The sequence below is a fragment of the Manacus vitellinus genome, unplaced genomic scaffold (genome assembly GCF_001715985.3).
Source record: "Manacus vitellinus isolate BGI_N305 unplaced genomic scaffold, ASM171598v3 scaffold_16_pilon, whole genome shotgun sequence".
Classification (NCBI taxonomy): Eukaryota; Metazoa; Chordata; class Aves; order Passeriformes; family Pipridae; genus Manacus; species Manacus vitellinus.
The window spans coordinates 10,348,510-10,370,986 of NW_021939189.1; the positions used below are offsets into that span (position 1 = coordinate 10,348,510).

The window sequence follows — 22,477 nt, forward strand, 5'->3', positions numbered from 1 at the left end:
CCTTTTGTCATCTGCTTTCTTTTGCCATTTCCATCCCATAAGATCAAAATCCTTTGCCCAACCCCAAAGTAATTCTCATCTCTATGATCTCCCAAAAGTTCAGTCAAATCCCTTAAAACTCCCACAAAAGCCCCCCCATTTTTTTCTGGTTTCACAATTGTCCATCTGTCCAATGCTTCTCAAGTATCCTTCAGCTTTATACTTTCTCTTTTTTGCTTTTTGTAGGCTCTCCCCAAATTGCCCAAAAATTTGTGGGGAAGGGAGGAACAAAGCACTGTTGTCCCCACCCACTCCCCTATAATTATCCTGTGCTTCACAAGCAGTATTATCTGTCTGGATACACAGTGCCATGCAGCCAGCTGTGACCATAGAGAATTAGCTGTTCCTCTGTTGGAGAATTTTCCCTTCTCTCTTCCTAAGTATTTTTAAGCTAACTTAGATTTATTTAGTATGCAACCTTTTCAGTTTGTTTTCACCCTAAACCAAGGATGACAACTGGTCCTCTTCAGTGGAGTGGTATACCCAATTTTTACACCTTACAGGCCTTGCTGCCTGTTGTCCCTCTGCTTCCCAAGTGTGTTGGATACCCACTCCTAGCCAGCCAGCCTCTGGCCCAGCCTGAGGGCAACCCGGCCTCAGGACCCTTCAGACTCCTAAATTGTTTCCCAATGCCATAACCCCTTATTGTGGCCTGCTGAGATCCAGTAAAAGAAAACAAAAGAAAATCAGTAAAAGAAAAAAGCAACTTGTCTCCTCCATCAGTAGGTCAGTTTTCTTTGGTCATCAAAGCTAGAAGACCAAGCTCTTAGTCTTTGTAGTCTACCCCAGTAGTTAAAAGATCCGTTCAGGTTAATGAGGGAAGACTCACTCAAGGCAGGCTTTCAAAGCCACAGACTCTTTGCCCTGACTCTCTCCCAATTTCCTCTCTCCCAGAACCCCACTGCCACTTTCTTACTTGCTCCTGGTTAACCAGCAGTGCTAATGGCCAGCAGCCCGCCTTCCTGGACCAGCATCCTTAACCAAAGACCAAAGGAGTAAGAGTGGCAAAGAGAACAACAAAATACAGAACTAAAAACTCATCCCTGCTGTATGGCAGCAGCAGAAGTTGAAAAACTCTCCAAAATTACTTTTTAAGACAGGCTGTACACCTGCAAAACAGACGGCTTTCATGGTTGCTGAATTTATTATTTAAGGAAGAGATCCATCATCTGTGGTCATACTGAGCAGTGATTTATTACTTATTCACAATAGCAAAAAATCCCATGTACTGGCTGTGAGATTTATGTTCCTAGATCATTCAAACGTCTGAAGAATTTATCCTACAAACATATCTGAATATAGGACAGGGAACTGGACCTCATCTGAATTCTTAAAAACTGTTAGCTGTATTCTCAACTAGATTTCCTTTCTTTGGGCTAAGCAATACCTTTAAATACACTCAGTCATTTCTGACTACGTACAGTCCTTCCCTGGTGTTAAGTCTTTCTGTGGAGTGAGGCAGTATCCTTACATATATAAGAAGCTGAACCCTTAATTCACCAAGAGGACCATACCTCACCACCAACAGGTAACCCAGAGATGCTTGTGCAATTGATTACTCTCTCCAAATATAACCCTTTCCCAGGAATGTTTCACATCCAGTTCTTGCACTGCAATCAGGCTCTGTGAGGAATGGTTCATTCACAATTCACACTATTTTCCCAACTGTATTCTTATTTCTGTAAGCTCCCCTCAGGAAAGCTGGGCTTCTTGTCCCTTGCCTGCTTGCAGCTCTGCGTGCAGACAGTTGTAAAGAGGAATGTACAAGAATCTGACCTCTGCGGTGCCATGGCACAGCACTCACAGATCATGACTCTTGTAAACTCCATTTTACAGCTGTCTGCAGATCCAGCTGAGCAGCAGGAAGAACACCACCACAAGGGTTGCAAGAGGACATGACACCCTGCAGAAGAGATAAGGAGAAGCTCCGCTGAGGACAGGTGGAGAAACCAAAGCATGTAAGTTTTCTGGGGGTAGCTATTTAAAAAAGAGAGAGACAGACTCAGGATGTGTTGGGGAGATAAATCTTCTGAGTTTTTGAAAAGGGGAAGGCAGTGCTTGCAGGCTCACTCACCACAGCCCTAACAAACATAAATCTTGCTCACATGGGCACCGTCCTTCCCAACATGCTCACCAAGGCTGGCTGTAGCACAGCTATCACGGAAGGATCTGTCATATTAAGCAGAACAGCACTTGGCAGTTTGTGTGAATTATGGTTACAGCCAGCACAGCTGGGTGCTGCAGGGGTTGACAGGCTCTGTAACATAGGCACAATAGCAAGCACTAAAAAAAAAACCAAAAAAAACCTCCAACATGGTTTGGGAACGGAGTTGAAAAATAGTTTTAAAATATGTGCTTTAAATTCATGAGAGACTTCCAAACAGATGGGGTGGGGGATGATCTGATGAACTGAAGGGCCTGATCTCATGGTTTATATCTACCTTGGCAAGACCTTCTGTGTCTGCACTTACTGTGCCCAAGGGAGTGGGTTCCTAATGCTCCATCAAGAAGCTTTTTAGTCCCTCTCACTTGAAATAAGCTGTGATGCCATCTCTCTGTCTCCCTGATATACCTCCAGGGCACAGTTCCCTACTTCCTATGCCTTCCCATAAAGGCCTCTCTGGTGGCTGCAGGTACCCAGGAGCAATGTTGCTCCTTCCCTTATCTCTCACATGCTCCAAGTGCCAAATGCACCTTTCCCTACAAACCTAATCTGGTTTACACTGCTGCTTTCAGGGAGTTTCACTCACAATGAATTAAGATAACCAAGTCAGAACAATTGCTCTTAAATTCACTAGCACAACAAGTATACAAATCTGGACAAAGCAACTGAAGATTTGTTCATGTCCTTGCACTCTTGGAAGTTGATTAGGCAAGTGTCAGAGTCGTTTGAGAAGGTCAGGATCATACCATGCACATGACATCTCTTCAGACCCCCAAATCTAAACACTTAAAAGAACCTCACTACAAAAGCTTTTTCCACACACAGCTATGCTTTTTTTCAGGAGGAACAGCAAATCCCAGCAAAATCAATTTTTCGCTGGGGAGAAGTACAGGTATTCAAGAAAAATACTACAAGAGAGAACAGTCTAAATTCATCTCACAGCAGAAACTCTGTGTCCAGCTGCAAGGTATTTCACTGATTATGTAACAGATGATCAAAAGAAAAACAAATTAAAGAAGAAAGTAGCAATATAGCAAATTCCATCCCTCACAGCATTTCTGTTCAAGTTTTTATTAATATTGTAAGCTAAATAACAGAAAAAAAGTTAGTATCCAAGGGCTGTTTGGAAGTGCTGTGCTTGGAGAGAGACTGTAGGTGTACATGTTACGTATGATACTTTGACTTCTTTCATGCAGATACTGTTTTTACAAAACAAACCAGAGAAATGCAAACTTTCCTGACTGGCAGCTCAAGCTGTTGAACATTTAATAATGTAAAAAAAGGCATTAACCTATAGTGACAGTTATATTCACAAGGCACTGGTAGCATTGGCTCCTCAGAGGCTCAGGGGACAAAGTATATCAACCTTGCTCTCCCTTCCAATTGGATTTTCTGAATCTGCTGTGGCTGCTCCCATGCAATGAAGTTAACAGACAAAGAATGGAAGCAGAGATGAAGACTGTGAATATTATAGGAGTAAGAGAAAGTAAAGGGACCTGTCTAGACCGAAGAAGGAATGAAAATTCTTTGTAGTGCTGTAGATATCAAACAAAACCTAAATACCCAGAGCAGCCTCCTGTCAGAGTATAAACTGCACATACTTTGGCCATTTTCTCATCAGTTTAAAGCCTTGCATCATATTTGTTACAATGACAGAATATTTACTGATGAAAGCACTCTAAAAGACATTTTGGGAAGAGAAACAGAATTTTATCAGACTAAACCCACATTGCACAAACACTGGTCTTTCAATATATTTGTACCCCCTGCATTATTGAAATAAATCTGAGGTAGCTTCCACACTACAATATTCTTCAAAAAATAAAGGCAGGAATTATCCAGCTCATCCTCCACTTGAAGAAAATGCGAACTTCTGATAAAAAGCTTACTTTTGTTGCTCTGCCAAGTGCTAGGCCCAGAACTGGGGAGGATTAATAACAGGAATGGGCTGGAGACACGTGATTTAGGCAGCCTTGTTTGCGGTTCGGCTCCTTAGCAAGGTACAGCCTGACCTTAGGTGACTGTGGCTAAAAGGAACAATTATGGAGCTCAGCAATGGAAAAAAAGGTAAAACAAAAACAGACAGACCGGAGCCATATAACTGAAAGAATTTAAAGTGTTCAGCTAAATTAGGCACGTTCGATTAGAATTCATTACATCCAAGCTTTGTTAAACACTTCAGCGAGAGAAGAACTTCAGAAGAGATTATAGAAACCATGGATTTCTTCTAGAGCAGACGCTGTGCTGCTTCCTTTTATCTCTTGAACAACGAATAAAAGTAAACTTTCTTTTATCTAAAGTTTTATGGCCCTATCACAGGCATACTGGAACACATCATAAATACTAGTTGATTTATGATTCTAATTCCTATAGATGGGAAAATATGGAGTGACTTGCTCCACATCACCTAGGAAGTATTTGTCACTGCCCAGAAGTAAGGCTGTAAGCTGATTCCCTTCATCAGCCCCCACCTTTTAAAGCTTCAGTGGTTTCCGGGAAATCATATATTTAAGACAGTTAATATAGCCAAGTACAATTCCATATTTTTCAAGTGTCTCATAACCTATGTTCTGCAGTAATGCTTTGCCTCTCCTAGAGTTAGCACATCTTGGTCTGCATCAGTGGGAAACTTCTTCAGGTCAGCCACAGGCTTGAACTGTCTAATGATCATCTAAAAGGCTTTAATCACAATAACTTTCTGATACTTACTGAAGATTGCGTTTCTCTGAAAGTCAATTTACCAGGAAAATGCTAGTAACAGTCAAGTGATGTAGCATTTAGGGTAGTAGGTTTGCCCCTAGAAAGGAATATCTTCCAGCTTTGTAAGGAATGGGAACTACAGCAGAAAAAGGAGCTAATGTATGGGGAGACGTGCAGTGGGGTTATTCAGTTTCTGACTTGTATGTGGGGAATAACCTGACACTTTTGAAGAAGCTCAGAAACCCACAGACAACCTTCCCACCGTTCACAAGGAAACAGTTCTCATCTCGGCCTATTTTTTCAACTCTGCTGGTTTAAAAGACTTACTAATTCTTGTCTGAGCATGGAACTGTTGGCATTTTCTGCATAACAGTTCAGTTCCTTTTCAAGAGGGACTTTGAGAGTAGCAGTTCTGGCAGGATGGACAGCAGACACAGAGGTGTCCTGATGTGCTCTCTCCCAGCCTGCTGATGGCTCTCTGTGGCCAAATCACCCGGAGTGCCTGAGTGCTGGTACCCAGGCAAGGAGCTCTTGGATCAGAAGCAAGTCCACTGAAGCCATTTGAGACGATTTTGGTCCTCTATGTGATGTCTTTCAAATGTTGTTTGTGGGCACAGAAAAACACCAGAGGCATGTCTTTGGGATACAGTCATCGAAACGCAGGCATCTCGGGACACTCACGAATGCCCGCTGCAAGCCACACAACACAGGCCTGCCGCCTGCTGATCTGCTTTGGAGAAAATTGCTAGGGTTGAAGGAATTTATTTTGTTCTGTACTTCAAGGGCCTCCTGTGGCCAGACGGACGGGCCGGATGCAGCTGGAGCACTCCCTCCCTTTCCTGGTGCAGAGCAGAGCCGGGAAGGCCGAGCACGGCTGCCCAGCGACCTGGGATGGCTCACAGCACTGCCCTGGAGACAGCATTCAGGGGGACAATCCCCAGCCCTTACACATCCCAACCAGCCAGTCAGGAAACTGGTGGGTGGCATCTGTAGCCCCTAGTTCTTCCCACTTAAAGCAGCTACTTAGTCCTCTTTTGAAGTGTGTTTCATGAGTATTGAGTTCTGTGAGTTTAAAATTGGGCTTAGCTAGCCAGGGTGAATGGACCCTGACAAAGGGCTTTTAAGCCTCCTCTATGAAGATACCTGGTATTTTAGGGAACAGGTTAGGACATGACAATAGCTCCTTGCACTGGTACAACTGGTTACTGACTGTAATTCTCAACAAAGACAATAGATTCACGTAACCACAAAATTTAATACATTTATAAGAAGATTCAGTGTTACTTATAAAGACAAGACAACATAGTGTGTTAGCTGGGGCTGGGAAGCCGATTTCACCAGCACATGGCTCCCTCCTCACATAACCAGCTGCTGTGGAGGTCAGCTCATCCTCTTGGATATCCATGCTGCCTCAGACAAGAAAGTACCGTGACCTGATCCAACCCATCAAGCACTGATCCAAACAAGAGATACAGCGCAAAGGACTTCCATATAAGGGGGAAAAAGGAGTTGGGGGAGTTCAGAAGAAAAAGCAGGATCAAAAGGAAAATTTTGTAGTGCAGTTCGACTCTTGTCAACACAGCCTGCACGGTGCCATCTTTGGCACATTATCCCACAGGATAAGAACAAAGCAAGATCCAAAAAGACAATTAAAAGGAAACCACACTATCTGGACAGGACATCTCTTCTGCAGAGCACTAATGATTAACCTTTGGAAACCACAATAATTTATCATTGAAGTAAAAAGTACAGTGAAACTCCAAACAGCATTCACATGAACCAGAAGTAGCCTCTGGCAGAGGTACTGCCTACAGGAAAGCATTCAAAGACATACAGATGGTCAGTGTCTGGACATATTACTGGTTCTAGAAACCTTAAACAAAAAGGAAAATCCTATGAGATGAAGCTTGAATACCCATTGGAGTATGCCCTGAGACAACTCTGTGAACCATGCAATAAAAGAATCACCACAGTCCAGTTTTAGGGATTCCATTAGTACATTGGAACAAGCAAGGTTATATAACAGAGTTTGGGGTCTCTTTGCAGAAAGCATGAGCTCTCTTACTGTAAATAGTGTAATGCTTGTCTGAGCAAGGGCTGATTGCAGTGCACAGTTTCATTAGCTCACCTCTTGCCATAACAGGTTGCATGGAAATGAAAACAGAAGTTAATGAACTAATTCATTCACTCTGTGTTTAAAAAGCCCTCTCTGCCAATGACTCCTAAGTAAACTTTAAAGAAAGGGGTCTGATTCCCCTGCATCTCTGACTTTGAGTACATACACAGTGATCCCTCTTCACAAGGTTATCTTTGATGTAAAGTCACTGTGTGCTGGCCGCTAACTCTGCCTACATCCATTATGGGCACCCCATGTACAATATGCACCTTGCTTTAGCATGCAAGACATTTGGTTCCCAAAAACACGATAGGATGGCTAGAGTAACCACTAACCAGACATGCTGGAATGCCTGAAAGTGTCCAAGATTAGTCATTTGGCAGCAATCCTGGGGAAATGTAGCTTTACATATCCCACTCTGGACAGAAAGGTTTAGTGCTCAGGGCCTTCTGGCAGGCCTGAACCTGATTCCTTCCCTTGCAGTGCACAGCACAGCTTAGATCAGCTGTGGCTATGACAGCTAGAGCTGGGATGCAACTGCCACGAAAATCTGGATCATTCATTTTGTCAAATCTGTCTCCAGCATATTCTTTACTTCACCAAAAGAAAAAAATCCAAACCAAAACAAACCCTTTCCTACACTTGGCCTTGGTATTTTTTTTTTCCTGGATAATTTCAGGTTCTGTGTTTGTCAACTGAAAGGAAAATGCATGTGTTGCATACTCAAGGGTCAGAAATCTGGTGGGTGTTTGTACATTATACAAGAGATCAAAGATTGGAGAAATTTCATTCTAACTTGAGGGCAACAAAACAAGGTTACTGAAGAGCTTGGTCACTGAAGCTTGATGCATGACTTTCATGGACCATCTTATCAGGGCTGGCACCTGGAATCACTCACAAGGAGCATGGCTGGAGCAGCATGGCCTGGCTCACAGGCTCAACCTGCCTGACCCTCAAAAAAACTCAGTTTGCTTGAGCTTAGTGCTGAGCTGAGACAGAATGAATCCCACTGACCCAGGAGCTGGTATGCTCACCGTGGGACCACAGATCAGGCCATCACACTGCTGTGTGGGGCTGCCATGATCTCAGCATTTCTGCTTAGAGCTGCAGAAAATGAACCAGTTAAAACATGCAGAAACCAGCAGCTGTCATGTTTTTCTCATATTAAGCTGCAGAACTGGCGCCAAGCACTCCCTCACTCAGGACTGCACAGATGATATTGCTCCTTCAATGTATGACATTCATGTTGCATTCCAACAGTGAAAGAAACCAGCACAACCGATGGATGAATGGAAAAACGAATTGCCTCAAGTTGATTTAAAGGAGATATTTAGTCATGCATGGGAAGGAAAAGAGAGAATAAGTGACCAAAATAGAATGAAGCAATTGGAAACAGCTGATGTTTGATGAAAAGAAAGATATTTTCTGGGGTGAGAAATTTAAAAGCCATGAGTATTTTGAAAGGGCAAATTATGCATGACTTTTTAATCCTTTAGATGGTGCCAGGTTATCCAGAATCCGCTCCAGAAAGATTTCCGAAACAGTTTATTCTAGAACTAAGCCAAAACCTTCGGCCAACTCTGGAAAATTTTATTTAGAGTCAGACTAACATTTTGTGAGCTCATGTCAGTATTGGAAAACTGCTCCAGCTGAAAGCATGAGGGAATAGTTTTGCTAAGGAACCCCTGAATTTTAGCAGGTTTTTTTTAATTATTATTTGCAATAAGAAAAGGCAAGAAAGGAAATTAAAATCCTTAATAAAAGAAAAAAAATTGTAGAAGGGCTGAGTTGCACTTTCTGAGAGAGCCATTACTGTTTCTCCATTTCAGAGAGTGGACAAGTTTCAAGCAGTACTGGAATCAAGTGAGGAGTTTCCTTTACATGAGCTTCCCATCAGTGCACTTCACATAGAGGCAAAAGACAGTTTCACTCACCCCCAACTAGTAGGAATTCAGGTGTCAAACCCCACAGGGCACAAAGATGACACTGTCATGGGTACCAACAAATTACTTTCACAATGCAGCCTTGTTTAAGGCTTTGTGCAAGCTTTTGGGCACATCCAAGTCTGAGGCATCCTAGTCATTCATGTTTCTGGGTCCCCAGCTGCTTTTTTTTTTTACTTGGCAAAAGAAGCTAGTGGATAAATAACAGACACTACTTTGTCCCTTTAGTAAATCATTGGCAGATATGGATCAGCATTTTGAGATGTCAGGGACATGGTTTAGTGTTGGACTTGGCTTTGTTGGGTTTACGGTTGGACTTGATGACCTTAAAGGTCTTTTCCAGCCTCAATGATTCTATGATTCTATGTATGGACACAGGTAGGAAGCCAAGCAGACAGTATAGTACTACTTTATAACAAGTACTGATGTTTTGCTTTCATGAGTGTCCACATCTTTTTAAGTCACAAGTGTGCTGCAATGAGCAAATATAAAGTCGAACACTTGTGGTCATATAAAGCTATATGGCAGAGGAAAAGAGAAACTATGTGAAATCCATGACATCTGGAAAACACTTCCTATATGAAGTCTAAAGACAGTGTACATTGTCAGCCTGGCAGAAAGGACATAGATTTCCCATATAGAAGCCTAAGAAATAAAAAATCAGTAAGTAATAAGTTGACCCCAAAATACAAGGGGGGAGGAAGGGTAACTTTGGAAATTCAAGCTAAATTTGGGAAATAACTTGAACACAGACAAAAACTCAAAACAGAAATATATAGCATATTCAAATAAGCTTTGAGTAGAGGGGTTGAACTAGATGATCTCCAGAGGTCCCTTCCAACCTCAACTATTCTATGATTCTGTGAAATGTTTTGCTTTGGTATTTTCTAAATGAAATGGTTTGGGTTTGATTTTTTCTTTTCCAAAATGAAAAGGGACAAACATAAACAGCTTATAAAGCAACAGCAGGCATTCTGTTTGGGACTGAATAAGAACATTTTGCAAAATTTAAGAATCTTCCTCCTAAGCCACCTCAATTTTCTCCAAAGGAACCTCTGCTTTTAGTTTCATTAGACCTATGTTTATATTTCATAGCTGAGGGGGAGGGGTCAGAGAGCAAACAAAAAAACTCACCATTCATCCAGCTCTGCTCCCAACCCCTATTTTCTTATTCACAGATAAACCCTTTCAGATGTACCCCAGTTTCTTCAGGGCTGAAGGTGCAGAGCAGGCGTCTCTGCAGCCAACAATAACAAACAGTAACACCAACTTTGCATGTTTCCATGGCCATGGTGCCCCAGAGACCTCCTCTTTCATCCACATGCTCCTCCCCTCCAAAGTCACCTCATCACCATCTTTGAGGCTGGGGAAGGACAGCCAGTTCAGCTACACCCACTTTCCAATAGATTTTGTTACCAGGGGGAAGAAGAAGGAGGGGGGGGGAAAAGTGTTTCTGCTTTTCCATTCTTTCCCCACCTTTCTTGTTCCCTCGGGTCTATTTACTCATCCCCTGTGGGTTACTGGTAGAAGAGAAACTGTGTCGTCAGAAAGTAGCACAGAGAGCACCCTTGCACAACCAGCAGTTACCAGGATCATGCTCCTGTCCCCAGGGCTGCACAGGCAAAACAGAGCAATATTTTCCAATAAACACTAAAACCACTTGCAGTTAAGCCTTGTGCTTGGTCTGGCATGATAGACACTGGTAGATCAACCACACCAGGGACTGACTCGAGTCCATTTGGGGTCAATGACAGCTTCAGCCAACCCCATGCTCATGGCCAGCACTGAAAAAGGTGCTGCAGAGGCTGGTGGGACTGACAGGAGGTTGGAGGGGCACCCCCAGAACATCCTGCGGCAGAAGAACCACTCCTAGGGGGAAGGTTGGGATTGGTACAAATGAGGCACGAGGAAAATGCCAGCCTTAGGGAGGGGAGGCAGTGGAGCTCTGCTCATCCTATTAGCACCTGTTTGCTCACACAGCAACACTGCGTGAAACAAAGAAAAGGAAATCTCCATTATAATCTCTCATTTTTGGACTAGTCTCCTGCATATTAATTCCTATTGATTGACAAGTGGAACAGCACACATCGATCATCTTGTTAATCAGGTGTTCTTGCAGCAATGCATGAGGCAGTTTAAATAAGCTAGGTTAAGTCCTTGTGTACACAAGGAAGGTATCATAAGTAAAATGCACTGGTGAAACGACTTTGCAAGGAGTAAGCAGAGATTGTGCACCTTATGTGCTCTGGAAAATTTTACTTCATTTATATCATTTTTAGTGACCTTTGCTTACCATGATGTGGTGTTGTTCCCCAGCTGTGACCGGTTTGGCTTGAAAGTCAAGATTTTGCAAGCCTGACTAGTGAAACCTCCTGAGGCTCTGAGCTCGCAGAGAACTCAGTACCTTCATTTTGAGGGGACATTTCTTTTATATGGTGTACATTGGTCATTCAAAATAATGACCACTCTTGAGGCTATTGCTTAGACACACAGCAGTTCTTAGCAGACAGGACTGCGAGTTACTGTGGCCCATGCTCAGAGAAAAAGATCCCTTCCTCCCCATGGCACTAGAGGAGACACCAGCACTGCCACAGACAAAGAGCACGGATAACAAACAAGGCTGCCCAGCCCCAGTGAGGCACCTCACTGCACAGCTGACCCCATTGCCTGACCTCCCAACACAATTACATTTGCAAAAGCATCTAATTTGCAGAAATAGTGCTCAGTCTCAGCTCCTACTGATATTGGCAGGGGCTACACACACAGGGACACTGAAAACTCGGAGTGGTATCACCAGCCTGTACTTCCCTCTCCCACATTTACGAGTGTGGCTCAGCCTCTTAGGGACCATAACTGAGTCTTTATGAAGATCTTGGATGGGTTTTACTGCAAAACAAAGCTGAGAATGCACATGCACGATTACACCAGGACAATAGCCTAAACTTAACAATCACTTCCTGTAATTGTCTGAGGCAGCCTGTAGAACACAGAATCATCTCACGATAAATCCTTGTTGGTCATTTACCATCATTAATCTATACTGTCAGAATTAATTAGGTGCAGAGGAGCATATTAATTACAACGCAGATGACACTCCAGCTTTAATTATCATGACTTCAAAGTAAACAGTGCCAGTTAATCAACCTCAATACCACGAAGGCTGTCGAAGGAAAGTGCTGTTCAGCTGATGGCACTGAAATCCAGCCTGCAGGGTCTGCAGCTACAAAGCTGGCATTCTAGCATTAGTTTTCCAAATTGCTCTCTATTTCTATCCACATTAGTCAGGTTGGTTGGACACTTTTTCCACTGCCTATGACATACCTTAAATTAGGGGTGGCCAAATTTGTCAATATGTAGCAATCTGGCTTTATTTATAGAACACTTAAGATTAAACAGCAAAAGCTCCCCACTGTTTCTTTATGCCTTTTCATTTTGCATTTAATAGCTACTTATTCATTTTACTTACCAACTAGGGCTATGTTTTTATAGCTTGTCATTCCCATTTCAATATTATTTTATGCCATTTTCTGGAGGGCTAGGATTATGGAATACACCTAAACATCTGCACAGTTTGTAAAGCACTGGGAGAGCAGCTGGCAGTGTTACAAAGGCCTCCAAATCCCATCAGCCAAATGCAGCCCTTTTGTTATTGTAGGACCTGAGACAGAAACCCTCAAACTCCACCAGATTCCTCCTGATACTCTCCATATGAATCCCAGCAGGCAGGCAGACTGCTCAATCTGGCTGTTACCAGCATTAGGCTCCTGAGGAGGAGAACAGATAAAGTTGTTCTCCACATCTCCTGCAGGCAGGACACGAGGAGATGAGCTCACACAGCACAGAGACAGCACAGCAGGAAGGAACACTCCAATGGTAAAACTACACAAGTGTTGGAGTCCAGCGAGGCTGGGTGGTCTCCAGCAACAGAGGCTTTAAGAATTTGGGGTATCCACTGCAGAGCCAGGGCTCACACAGCCCCTGGGGTGCTGGGTGTCACTCTGCTCTATCACCTGCTGCTTCATACACCTTGTGAAAAACACTCAATTTTTCCTGACGCTGGTGCACAAAATACAGAAGCCTGAGTAGATCCCAGTAGCCTGTGAAATGTCCTGATTTGCTCACTCAAGGAGAGCAAACCAAGGAAATAAGGAGTTACAGAAACAAACCAATAAAGTAAAATTAAGGTGGGGAATTTAATCACTCAGGAGACAGGAAATCCAAGGCTATGGTACCCATAGCAACTAGTATTTGTCCACAGTGTATGGAACATTAACCTTAACCCCATATGCGGAAACAGAAAAAATTATGGGACACATCACATATGAATGCATATTTCATGCAGAGGGTACTCTGTGAGGGCTACTGTGAAAGCAATAATTAAATTTCCTGACTGCAAAGCAGGTATGTTCATGCACAAGCAGCTCTTCTGAGACATGAGCTAACGTCATCAAAGAGAGCTCCCAGCTCCTCCCCACGGTTTAGGCAGGAAAGATTCAATGTCTTGGTTTGGTCATAGTATCATATCCTGTCTTAAAAGCTTCTGGTTGCTGTTTAGATTTTGTTTTGAAAATTGACATGTGTTGACTTAGGAAATGTTGTGATGTTTCTTCCAGTTGTTGGGTCAACAAGAATTCTGCACTTCTTGTATGTTTTCCTTTTGAGCAACTAAAGCAACATTCGTCGTTCAACAAGACAGAGGTCCGGTTCCTGCTGGGTGATCATTTTACTCGAATGTGAGAACCAGATTATTGCTGAGTTAGACAGCAAACAACTTATCAAAACTTGAGAGAGTTTTGCACTTGTCTTGAGCTGAATTTTAACACTTGGCAGGGTGAGGAGTCAGATTACTTACAGCAGGAGCCAAAACCAAAGCCAGACAGATAGACAGCAACTCTGTGGATGGAACTGCTGTCCTTAAGTTTCAATTTTTACATGATCTCAGACAACTGATGACTGGTATATCTATTTTTGCTAAAATTTGGAAGACAAGATTTATGAATATAGAAACAAATGGTGAAAGTAAAACAGCTGAGAAGACTAATTACAATCAGGTGGGAAGGGGAGCTATTGAAACCAGAATTTACTAAAAATTACGTCTATCTTTTGTCACCAGCACAGGACACAGAAGCAGGCAGTCTGCTTGTTTATAACCTACTGCCAGCTGACATTGGAGGTGCCACGTGCTGTCTCCTCCTCAGGCCGTGCACCCCTTGTGCCACAGCCTGAAGGAGGAGAAGGAGAAGAAGGAGAAGTCTCTGTGAGGCTTTGCTGCTCCCTCACACAGCCTTGTCTTACACCTTCCCTGGGTGAAAACACTTGGTTTTAGGCAGAATTAAGTCTGAGCAGGAATTTCAGGTCCTGGTGCCTTAGGAAAACCTGGTGTCAAAGGCAGGATGTTGCCTACCAGAGCTTACTGGCAGCCAGATCCAGGGCCCAGCACCTCCCACATCGAATTTTTCAGCAGAAGCAGGGCCAGACGCTAACCAAGCCCATCACTCTTAATAAAGCCATTTAACACATCCACAGCACCAACCAGCATAGCTCAGGTCTGACCTCTATCACCACTTCTTAGGCAGGTAGATTGAGGCCAAAATCCAGCCATGCACAGAGGGGCTGATGGAGTCCACCAAGCAGCAGCACACTCCAGGGCAGGCTTGGATGCCTGTGTGCTGTGGGGCAGTGGGTGCCTTCACAGGTTCCCCATCCCTGCTCGGTGCCTCACCACACAGGAGGTTTGGGCAGCTCTGACCACAACTGGGGGGCTGTTTTCTCAGATGGGGCTCCCTGCAGGGGCAAGGAGGGAGCAGAATGAAACACAATAAAACTCTCCTCCTGAGCAGCAGCATCCTCGTGCAGTACTGTGCCAGAGGGCTTCCATCCAGTAGTTTTGGACATATTTCACTGAGTCAAGGCCACATTTATCTAGCAGCAATTCAAAGTGAAGAGATCTCCCACTGCGGAGAAGATTGGTGTTTCTTTCACCTGCACTTCAAAATAAGAGTGCTCACACGAACTCCCTCTGCCGGGAAACCATCTCAGGGCTGTCCCAGACCACGGGCCACAGGCAAAGCCAAGCTAAAGGCACAGCTGGGACAAGCAGCCTGAGAACACTCTGCACAGCCTGGTTCACACCTGTAACCTGGAGATGCAGTGAGCAGAAAGCAGCAGTGCCTCTCCATGGCCAACATATTTAGAGGTCAGGCTTCCTGGGGCAATTCACCACTCAGATATGCCCTAGGTCACATTCTGCCCATCCTTCTACTTCTTGCTGAAGTCTCTGAAAACCTGAGTCAGCTCCAAAAGAGAGGCTGATGACCCTCACCAGCAACAGCTCACAGGCTTGAAACTCCCCACAGGGCCAGAATAGCCAGAAAGAAATAATTTTACAGGAAGGCAAAAAGTATAAGACACACTTTTTTCAAGTACCCACTGAGGGCAACACAAGAAGGATGCCACAGTCAGACCACCCAATTAAGAGCCACATGGTAACACCAGCATCCTTCATGCAACATCCTGCTCTGGGGAAGGGGAGGACTCCCTTGAACAGTGCTGCCCTTCACTCCTGAAGACACAGGCATGCTCCTGCAGCAGGGCTTTCATTGCTATTGCAAACCCCAGACCAGTCTCATGAGGGCTGGGCTGAAGTTACCAACTTCATTTCCAGAGAGCTGCTAGTAACCTTGGACTCTTCTCACTGTCTTAAATATGAGCTATTTCTCATCAGGGAGAAATTGGGATTTGATACTGCACAGAAATAAACAGCTGAACAAACCAAATCTTGAGAAATGGCCCTGCATATATTTTCACAGAAGTCATGGCAGCTTAGGGAATTAATCTGGTCCGAAACCACCACAATATCTACATGTTAACCTAAATTGAGGCAGGTTTGAATACTGCTGGAAAATCCCACCCTACAAATAATTTCCATTTCTGAACCTTTGACGTGCTGTTTATGGAAAGGTGAAGAAGTGCAGTGATGAGGTAAATGTGTTTATGTGTCACTGTTACCTTTCTACTCTAACAACTTACAGGAATTACTTTACCACTGTATTTATTGCTAATCAAGATCAGCACTGCAGGAGGAGGAATCATTTCTGCCACAAAGTTTGTGCTAAGTCAAGATGTTTTTTTATTCATCACATGAAAGCCATAGCCCAAGCAGACTTATTTGAAGCCTGTTAATGGCTAGAAGTATCCCTTTTCTACGAGTTTGATCTTCTTTCTTACAAGTGCTCACATTATACCCAGCACCTCTTCTGTAGAGCAGCAAGCACAGTCTGAGCTGCAGCGGAGCAGCAAAGTCAAAGCATTCAGCAAACTCCACTGAACTCCTGTTTGAAGAGTTTCCTCAAAAGCAGCACAAGCTACTTTGCCAGCTAATCTTTCCAGCCTGCAGCTACAGAGCAAAGTGTAGCTGTGGACCTGTGTCAAAGGTGCATTTGTTAACACATTTCCCCTGGAGTGCTAATTAACATTTACATGAAGTACTATTAGAGTGAAAAAGCTTCAACATAAAAACACATTGCAGGGAAATGCAAGGAGCAAATTTCTTCCTCACCCCCCTCCCCCCAGATGCAGTGTTCTGTTTGCCCTTCAGGAGCTGGTGAAAATCCAGTTTGTTTTGTAATCTTCTGTTCTCTAAAATCAGATATTTCTGCAAGTTAATAACTAACCAGCTTCTTTTTTATTTAAAAACCTGCAAGTGCATTTAAAATTCTATGAAAGCAAGGCCTTGCTGGTGTGAGCCAGCCCTTATGCAAGTCCCTGTGCCGAGCCACAGCACAAGTTTCCCAGCCTAACTACAGAAAATGACAGCATTTTATGATAAACATAAATAAAAGAACATCAACACATTTTGCTTAAGACTGAGCCCTCTTAAACTAAACACTAAGATAAGACTGAACCCTCTTAAACTAAACACTAAGATAGGAAACACAAACACAAATATTTGTAGCTGGATCTTCAATTGCCTCATTTTGGGAAGGCGACAAAGAGGCTCTAATGAGTAACATTTGTATCCACAATAAGATGCAAAGTTATTTGCAAACACAAATTTGCACTTGAAAGATGCAAAGACAGTTGCTGAGTGGCTGATTAATGAGCTATTCTCAATATTATTTCTCAATATTTATTGAGAAAAAATGTGCTATCGCATTGAAGTAAAATGGTTAAGACTGCAACCAATATAACTAAAATATGGTGGGTTTTTTGGGAGTAGGGTGGAGTTTTCCCCATTTTTTAAAGGAAAAACTAGAAAATATCAGTTTCGCAGAAGGAAAATCATATTCCATGAGCTGTGAAACAGTAATATGTAAAACTTCACCTAATCTGTGAACTTACAGGCCATGAGAGAATGCATGTTATTATTCAATATATTCTCTCCTGCCACAGCCATGCATCCTGCCCAGGCTCCCAAGAATTAAAATCTCAGTCTAAAAAAGAGACAATATTCTTGAAACAAGGCACACTTGCAGATGTAGTAAAAATTGACTGAGCAAGTACTTCCAGAAATCAGTTACTAATTCTCTACCTCCACAGAAATGAGGATCCAAGATTAACAGTATGCTGTGAAAATACAGACATTTTGATTGCAAACTGGTCCAGAGTTCTGTGAACATATTCTGCTATTGTTGCCCATTTGCCAAATATTTGGGGTGAATAATTTTCAGCCTTGGTGTTTACAAACTGCTCTCATTGTTTTGTCCCTTTTTTTCCTTCTTTTTTTTTTTTTTTGGTGTGTTGCTTCTGCCTTTCAACTGGATATCCAACTTAGTAAACAAGAAAGTAAAAGCAGCAAATGCAACAGCAATGCATGTTTTTGTTAGATATACTCAAGTGAAAGACCCTAAGCACTAATGAGAACGACTGTCTGAGCAGTGCCCTGAGGTGCACCAAGCTCAGCAGATGTTCCAGTAGGACAAGGTGATTGAGTTCCTTTCACTTCACCAGCTCTTGAAACCAAACATATTTTCATTAGATACACACATGTCTGTATTCACTAAGAATATTTTTTAAGAAGTAGCAAGCACTCAGATATTTTCAGATTGCCAGTTTCCTAAGTTCTCTGTCTTAATTTCCAGTAATTCCTATGAAGAAAAGGCAATTCTGAGCCAGAATGTAAACTGGCACATTTCTGATGTCATCTCCCAGAGACTCCTTCTCCAAAGCATGAATGTCTGGACTGAAATCCTGGCCTCAGCACAGGCAACAGCAAAACTTCTACCAGTCCTCTCCAAAATTTGTGAAGAAAACAAACCCCAGTATTTTTGGGCAAACAAAAATGGAGGGAGAATACCCAGCTCCCCAAATCATAATCGTTTAATTTCAAGTAACAGGATGAGATTACTATAAACATGCAAACCTGTCCAAATTGGAAATCTTTCAAATTTCAAGCACAGGAAACAACAAGTTTTTTTTTCAGCCAGGATGTCAGAGTTACCCCCGTGGTTATATGTGAGCCGAGGACAATGTTGTTACATGAGATCAAATTACAAACACAAGCAAACAGAAAACAATCTCTGAACGTCACTGTTCGGTATTTGACAAAAAGCACAGCTGACCCATTCGAAAGGTTAAATGCTCTCCAATGAGCTCTGGCAGAATATGAGGAGTTTGCTGGACACTGAGTTCCATGCAGTTAAATTGTCAATTTGTTTGCCCAAGTTAATGCTTATCTTACCCTGTGCTTGCTATGGTTTTACTAAACACATTTGACCTGCAAATCTTAAAGCAGTGGCTTTGCTAAAATTACAAGAAGTTTCTGGATTTTCCAAACACCTAAGAAAACTATTTTGGTAGTTTCCACGGCACAGAAACCTGTAGTTACTCAGATATTTGAAACTTCCAGCGAGGCGGATGACAGTCGCTTAACCACACACATTACCATTTTATTTCTATGCCTGATGTTTAGCACAACCTTGCTCTAAGGAATTTCTGAAGTTGTTTACAAAGCTGATGCAGAGGTTGTATTCAGTCTGGTCCAAGGGCAATGGTTTACTCAAGTCATTTGTAAACAGCAGAAAGAGATAATAATTTCTGTAATTGTGGGGAGGAAGGGAAAAAGTTCTCACCTTGCACCAAGGACCGTTAGAGACAGAGCTGGTTTCCAAAATATCTGCTCCTTCATTTTCTTCCATGTCTGATTAGTTGCAAAACCTTATTTTCCAATGAAAAACATTAAATCACCCTCCAAGAAAAAGCAAACCAAACCATGAGGCTCTAGTATCCCAGTTTGCGAAAGCCCTGCAGTAAGTCAGACATCAGTTTTATGGTCACTTGTCTAATTCAAGGTTGCAGATCCTGATTCCGTGCTGGATTTCACAGAGCTTGGCCTTTCTTTTAAACCTTGATTGGTCCTCTTGTCAGGCATGTATCTCTCTCAGACCTTCCTTGTGGATCCAGGTTTTCACATAACAAATGGCAAATGTCTGCAGCTTCCCAGGTGCTATAGGAGAACTGACACTGAACCTCTGATCATCTCAGGAGAAGCCTGACAACAGAGTGCAATACATGGCCACACCTCTCTGCTGCCAGAGCTGGCCTAGACCATAAAATCAGAAGCAAGGTTACCCAGCAACCAAGCATTCAACGTCACTACAGTAATAAAGCCAACTTACATTCAACCTATTGCTTGAGTAGATAAATATTTTTATTAGAGACAGAAGACCAAAGAAGATGGCAGGGGGTTGAATGTTCTGAGATAAATTAATTTTGATGGATGCAAAGCTCTCAGCAGACATGCATGGGTCACATACAAGCCCACAAAGCTCTATCTGTGAACACCGTTGGGGTAAAACCTTTCAGCATTTCTCCCTAAGGATGTGCAGATCCTTGTGCCCCAGCAGGCTGGGTGGGTAACACCCACAGGGTACCTTGCAGCAGAGATCAAAAGTTCCCATCCAGGTGCCCACGAGACTTCCATCTGCCACATGCTCAGCTTAAAAGATTTCCACTCACTCTCAGAAGTCTACAAAAAATAAGGATGAATTTACAAAATAGCCTCCCTTCCCTTCCAGAGTCAGTAAAAAGCACACTATATCATAAGACTGCCTAAAGGAGCTTGCTCAAGCAAATGGATTATTTTTCTCAAGAGTAACCACATACCTAAAGGAGCACACTCAGTTTAGGAAGTGACATTTCCCTCCAAACACATGGTATATGTTATAGAGAGGGGTTTCAATAAACATAAATAAAAGCAGGTAACAAAAGATCGATCCTCTTTGTTCTGTTTACACTGCATATCAGGCAGTGCCATTGCAGATAACTGGCGCCCTAAAATTTCGAAACCAACTGTGATCTCTGGCATCTATTTAAAGACAAACATGGCTTCATTTTCAGTGCAGCTACTTGGCCTGCTCAGGAAAGGTGATGCAGAATCCCTTTAAGAATCCCCAAAGCAGAGCAGTCCAGGGGCACTGGCTACTCTGAGAAAGTACAGCCACTTTTTCCTCTCTCTGATATGCAACCCTTCTTGCTGAACAACTCTTCATAAATATCTATATGGTAGGAGACAACTTTTTTTGGGGGGAAAAAACGCAACACTGCAGAAAGATTAAAGTTAATTCTGTCCAAACATGAAATATTTGAATGCAATATTCATAATGGCAGCATCATTAAAAATTAGCAGTACAGAAGTCTGATTTTTAGACCTCTTTCTGCCACTGAAGCACAAAGTGCATAAGTGATTTGGTTGAGATTACTTGCTCAATTATATACTCATCATTAATCACGTGGGATTTTGTGATCTATTTCTCAGCACTTTAATTAAAATTGGTCTTTAAGGAGTTTGAGATTACATTTTACAAAACTATCAGTAACTAGAATAGTCTATCTAGGTTATGACATAATAGTTACAAAGGTCCTCAAACACTGAGTAGGGTATGTCTGACTGAGCCAGGCAAATGTGACAAAACAGGCAAGAAGTATGAGGGCATAGATCTATCTTTATAGAGAGAGCAAGGCAAACAATGAGTGGAGATTTGGAAACCAGCTATTTGGTTTGTCTTTGCCACTGATTCTGTGATTTTGAGATGTAAATCTAAAGCCCTGTGCCTCAGTTCCCCTCCTGTGGTGTAAGACTAGTACAATAGACAGTACTCAGTGCTACTATCTCACAAGAACAGTAAACTGTGCATTGGAGATATTCAATGTCTTCATCAAACTTGCACCTCTGTCTACTGACAGGTAGGCTCCTCCTATCATTTGCCCATAAAAACCCAAGGAAAACCAAAGGTGACTTATCCCCACATGCACAAGTGTGACACCATCCCAGACTTCTCCCAGTGCCCAGCACAAGCCTACAGTCCTTGAGATCCTGGGAACATGCTCATTTCAGTGCAGCAGCACAGTTGAGCAAGTTTTCTGTTTTGAAATTGTTCATATGAACTCACTATCCAAACCAGCAGATAAGCAGATCAGGTACTCCTTTCCCAGCTGGAAGATCCTGCTACAAATGTTCTCCAAATTTAAACATCACTTTTTGTGATTCCACATGCCCATGTAATTTTCTGAGAGCCAAAGAGCTTTCACAGCACGGAACCCAACAGTCTCTCCAGAGCTGACCCTGATTTCTGAGACACCTCTAGCCAGCCCTCCCTGCCCAGCTGGGGTCATCTCGAGCTCAGGCAGGGTACAAGGCAGGAATGGGCCGGGGGGGGACTTCACCAATCATTGCCCCAGTTATTCACAAGGGCTGTTTATTACAGCAGCTTCAAGGACTCTTTTTTCCAGCTTTCCTTTTACTCTCTTGGGCAAAAATCTCTGATCATTAATTGCCATTTGAATTTTAATAGGGCAGGCGAGGGCCTTCCTGAAACATCAAATTGCTTTGCATTTTGTTTTTTCTCTGGTTTCTCTTTACAGGTCACACATTTAGTGACATACTAGCTATGTTCCAGAGTAGGCAAATGCAGCCTTCAGAAGTTTGCTTGCATAAAATACCAAGCAAAAGTGCTCTATCTCATTATCCACATAGGTGTCCGTGTTATGTCTTCTGCTTTGATGGCATTCTGTGGCAGTAATTTTCACAGGTTTTTTTGGCTTTGAATTGGCCATTTCCTAATTTAAAACAGAGCATTCAAAGGAAACGCTTTCCACATACACAGCATAAGATAAACTTTCCTATAGTTGCTGTGGAGAAGCAAACTCACAAGGTTTTCCGCTTCAACCTTTAGTGTAAACCAGACATCTGTTTTGAGTTGTGTCAGATCACAGGAAGGATAGCCCACAGCTTGGTTTACTCCAAACTAATTTAGGAAATCAGGACTCTCCCGATGGATGAGTCACTAGCTTCTTGGGCAATGACAGGCCAGACACATTTGTCTCTGCAGCTCGGTGGTTTTCCCTTGTAAAACAAGGATGGCGGCTCTTTCATGCATTGGGAGGTGACTTGTGGCTGGAGGATGTAGCCCCGATACCAAGCCATACTAAACTTTTTAGCCCATTTGTACATCTGCAGTCCTGATGTCAAAGTCCACCAGGAAAGGAAAGGATGAAAAAGAAAAGGGAAAGTGCAGA

The 22,477-nt window shown here is 42.8% G+C and overlaps 1 protein-coding gene across 1 annotated transcript in view; it reads right to left on the reverse strand.

Annotated features, from left to right (window-relative positions):
* PDE8A (phosphodiesterase 8A) overlaps nt 1-19,468 on the reverse strand; it is a 143,046-nt gene extending 123,578 nt beyond the window's left edge. The window contains exon 1 of the mRNA XM_018069706.3: nt 19,033-19,468. Within this exon, the coding sequence (XP_017925195.1) occupies nt 19,033-19,098 (66 nt within the window). The 5' untranslated portion in view covers nt 19,099-19,468. The remainder of the gene's footprint in view (nt 1-19,032) is intronic.
* Nucleotides 19,469-22,477: the final 3,009 nt, after the last annotated feature.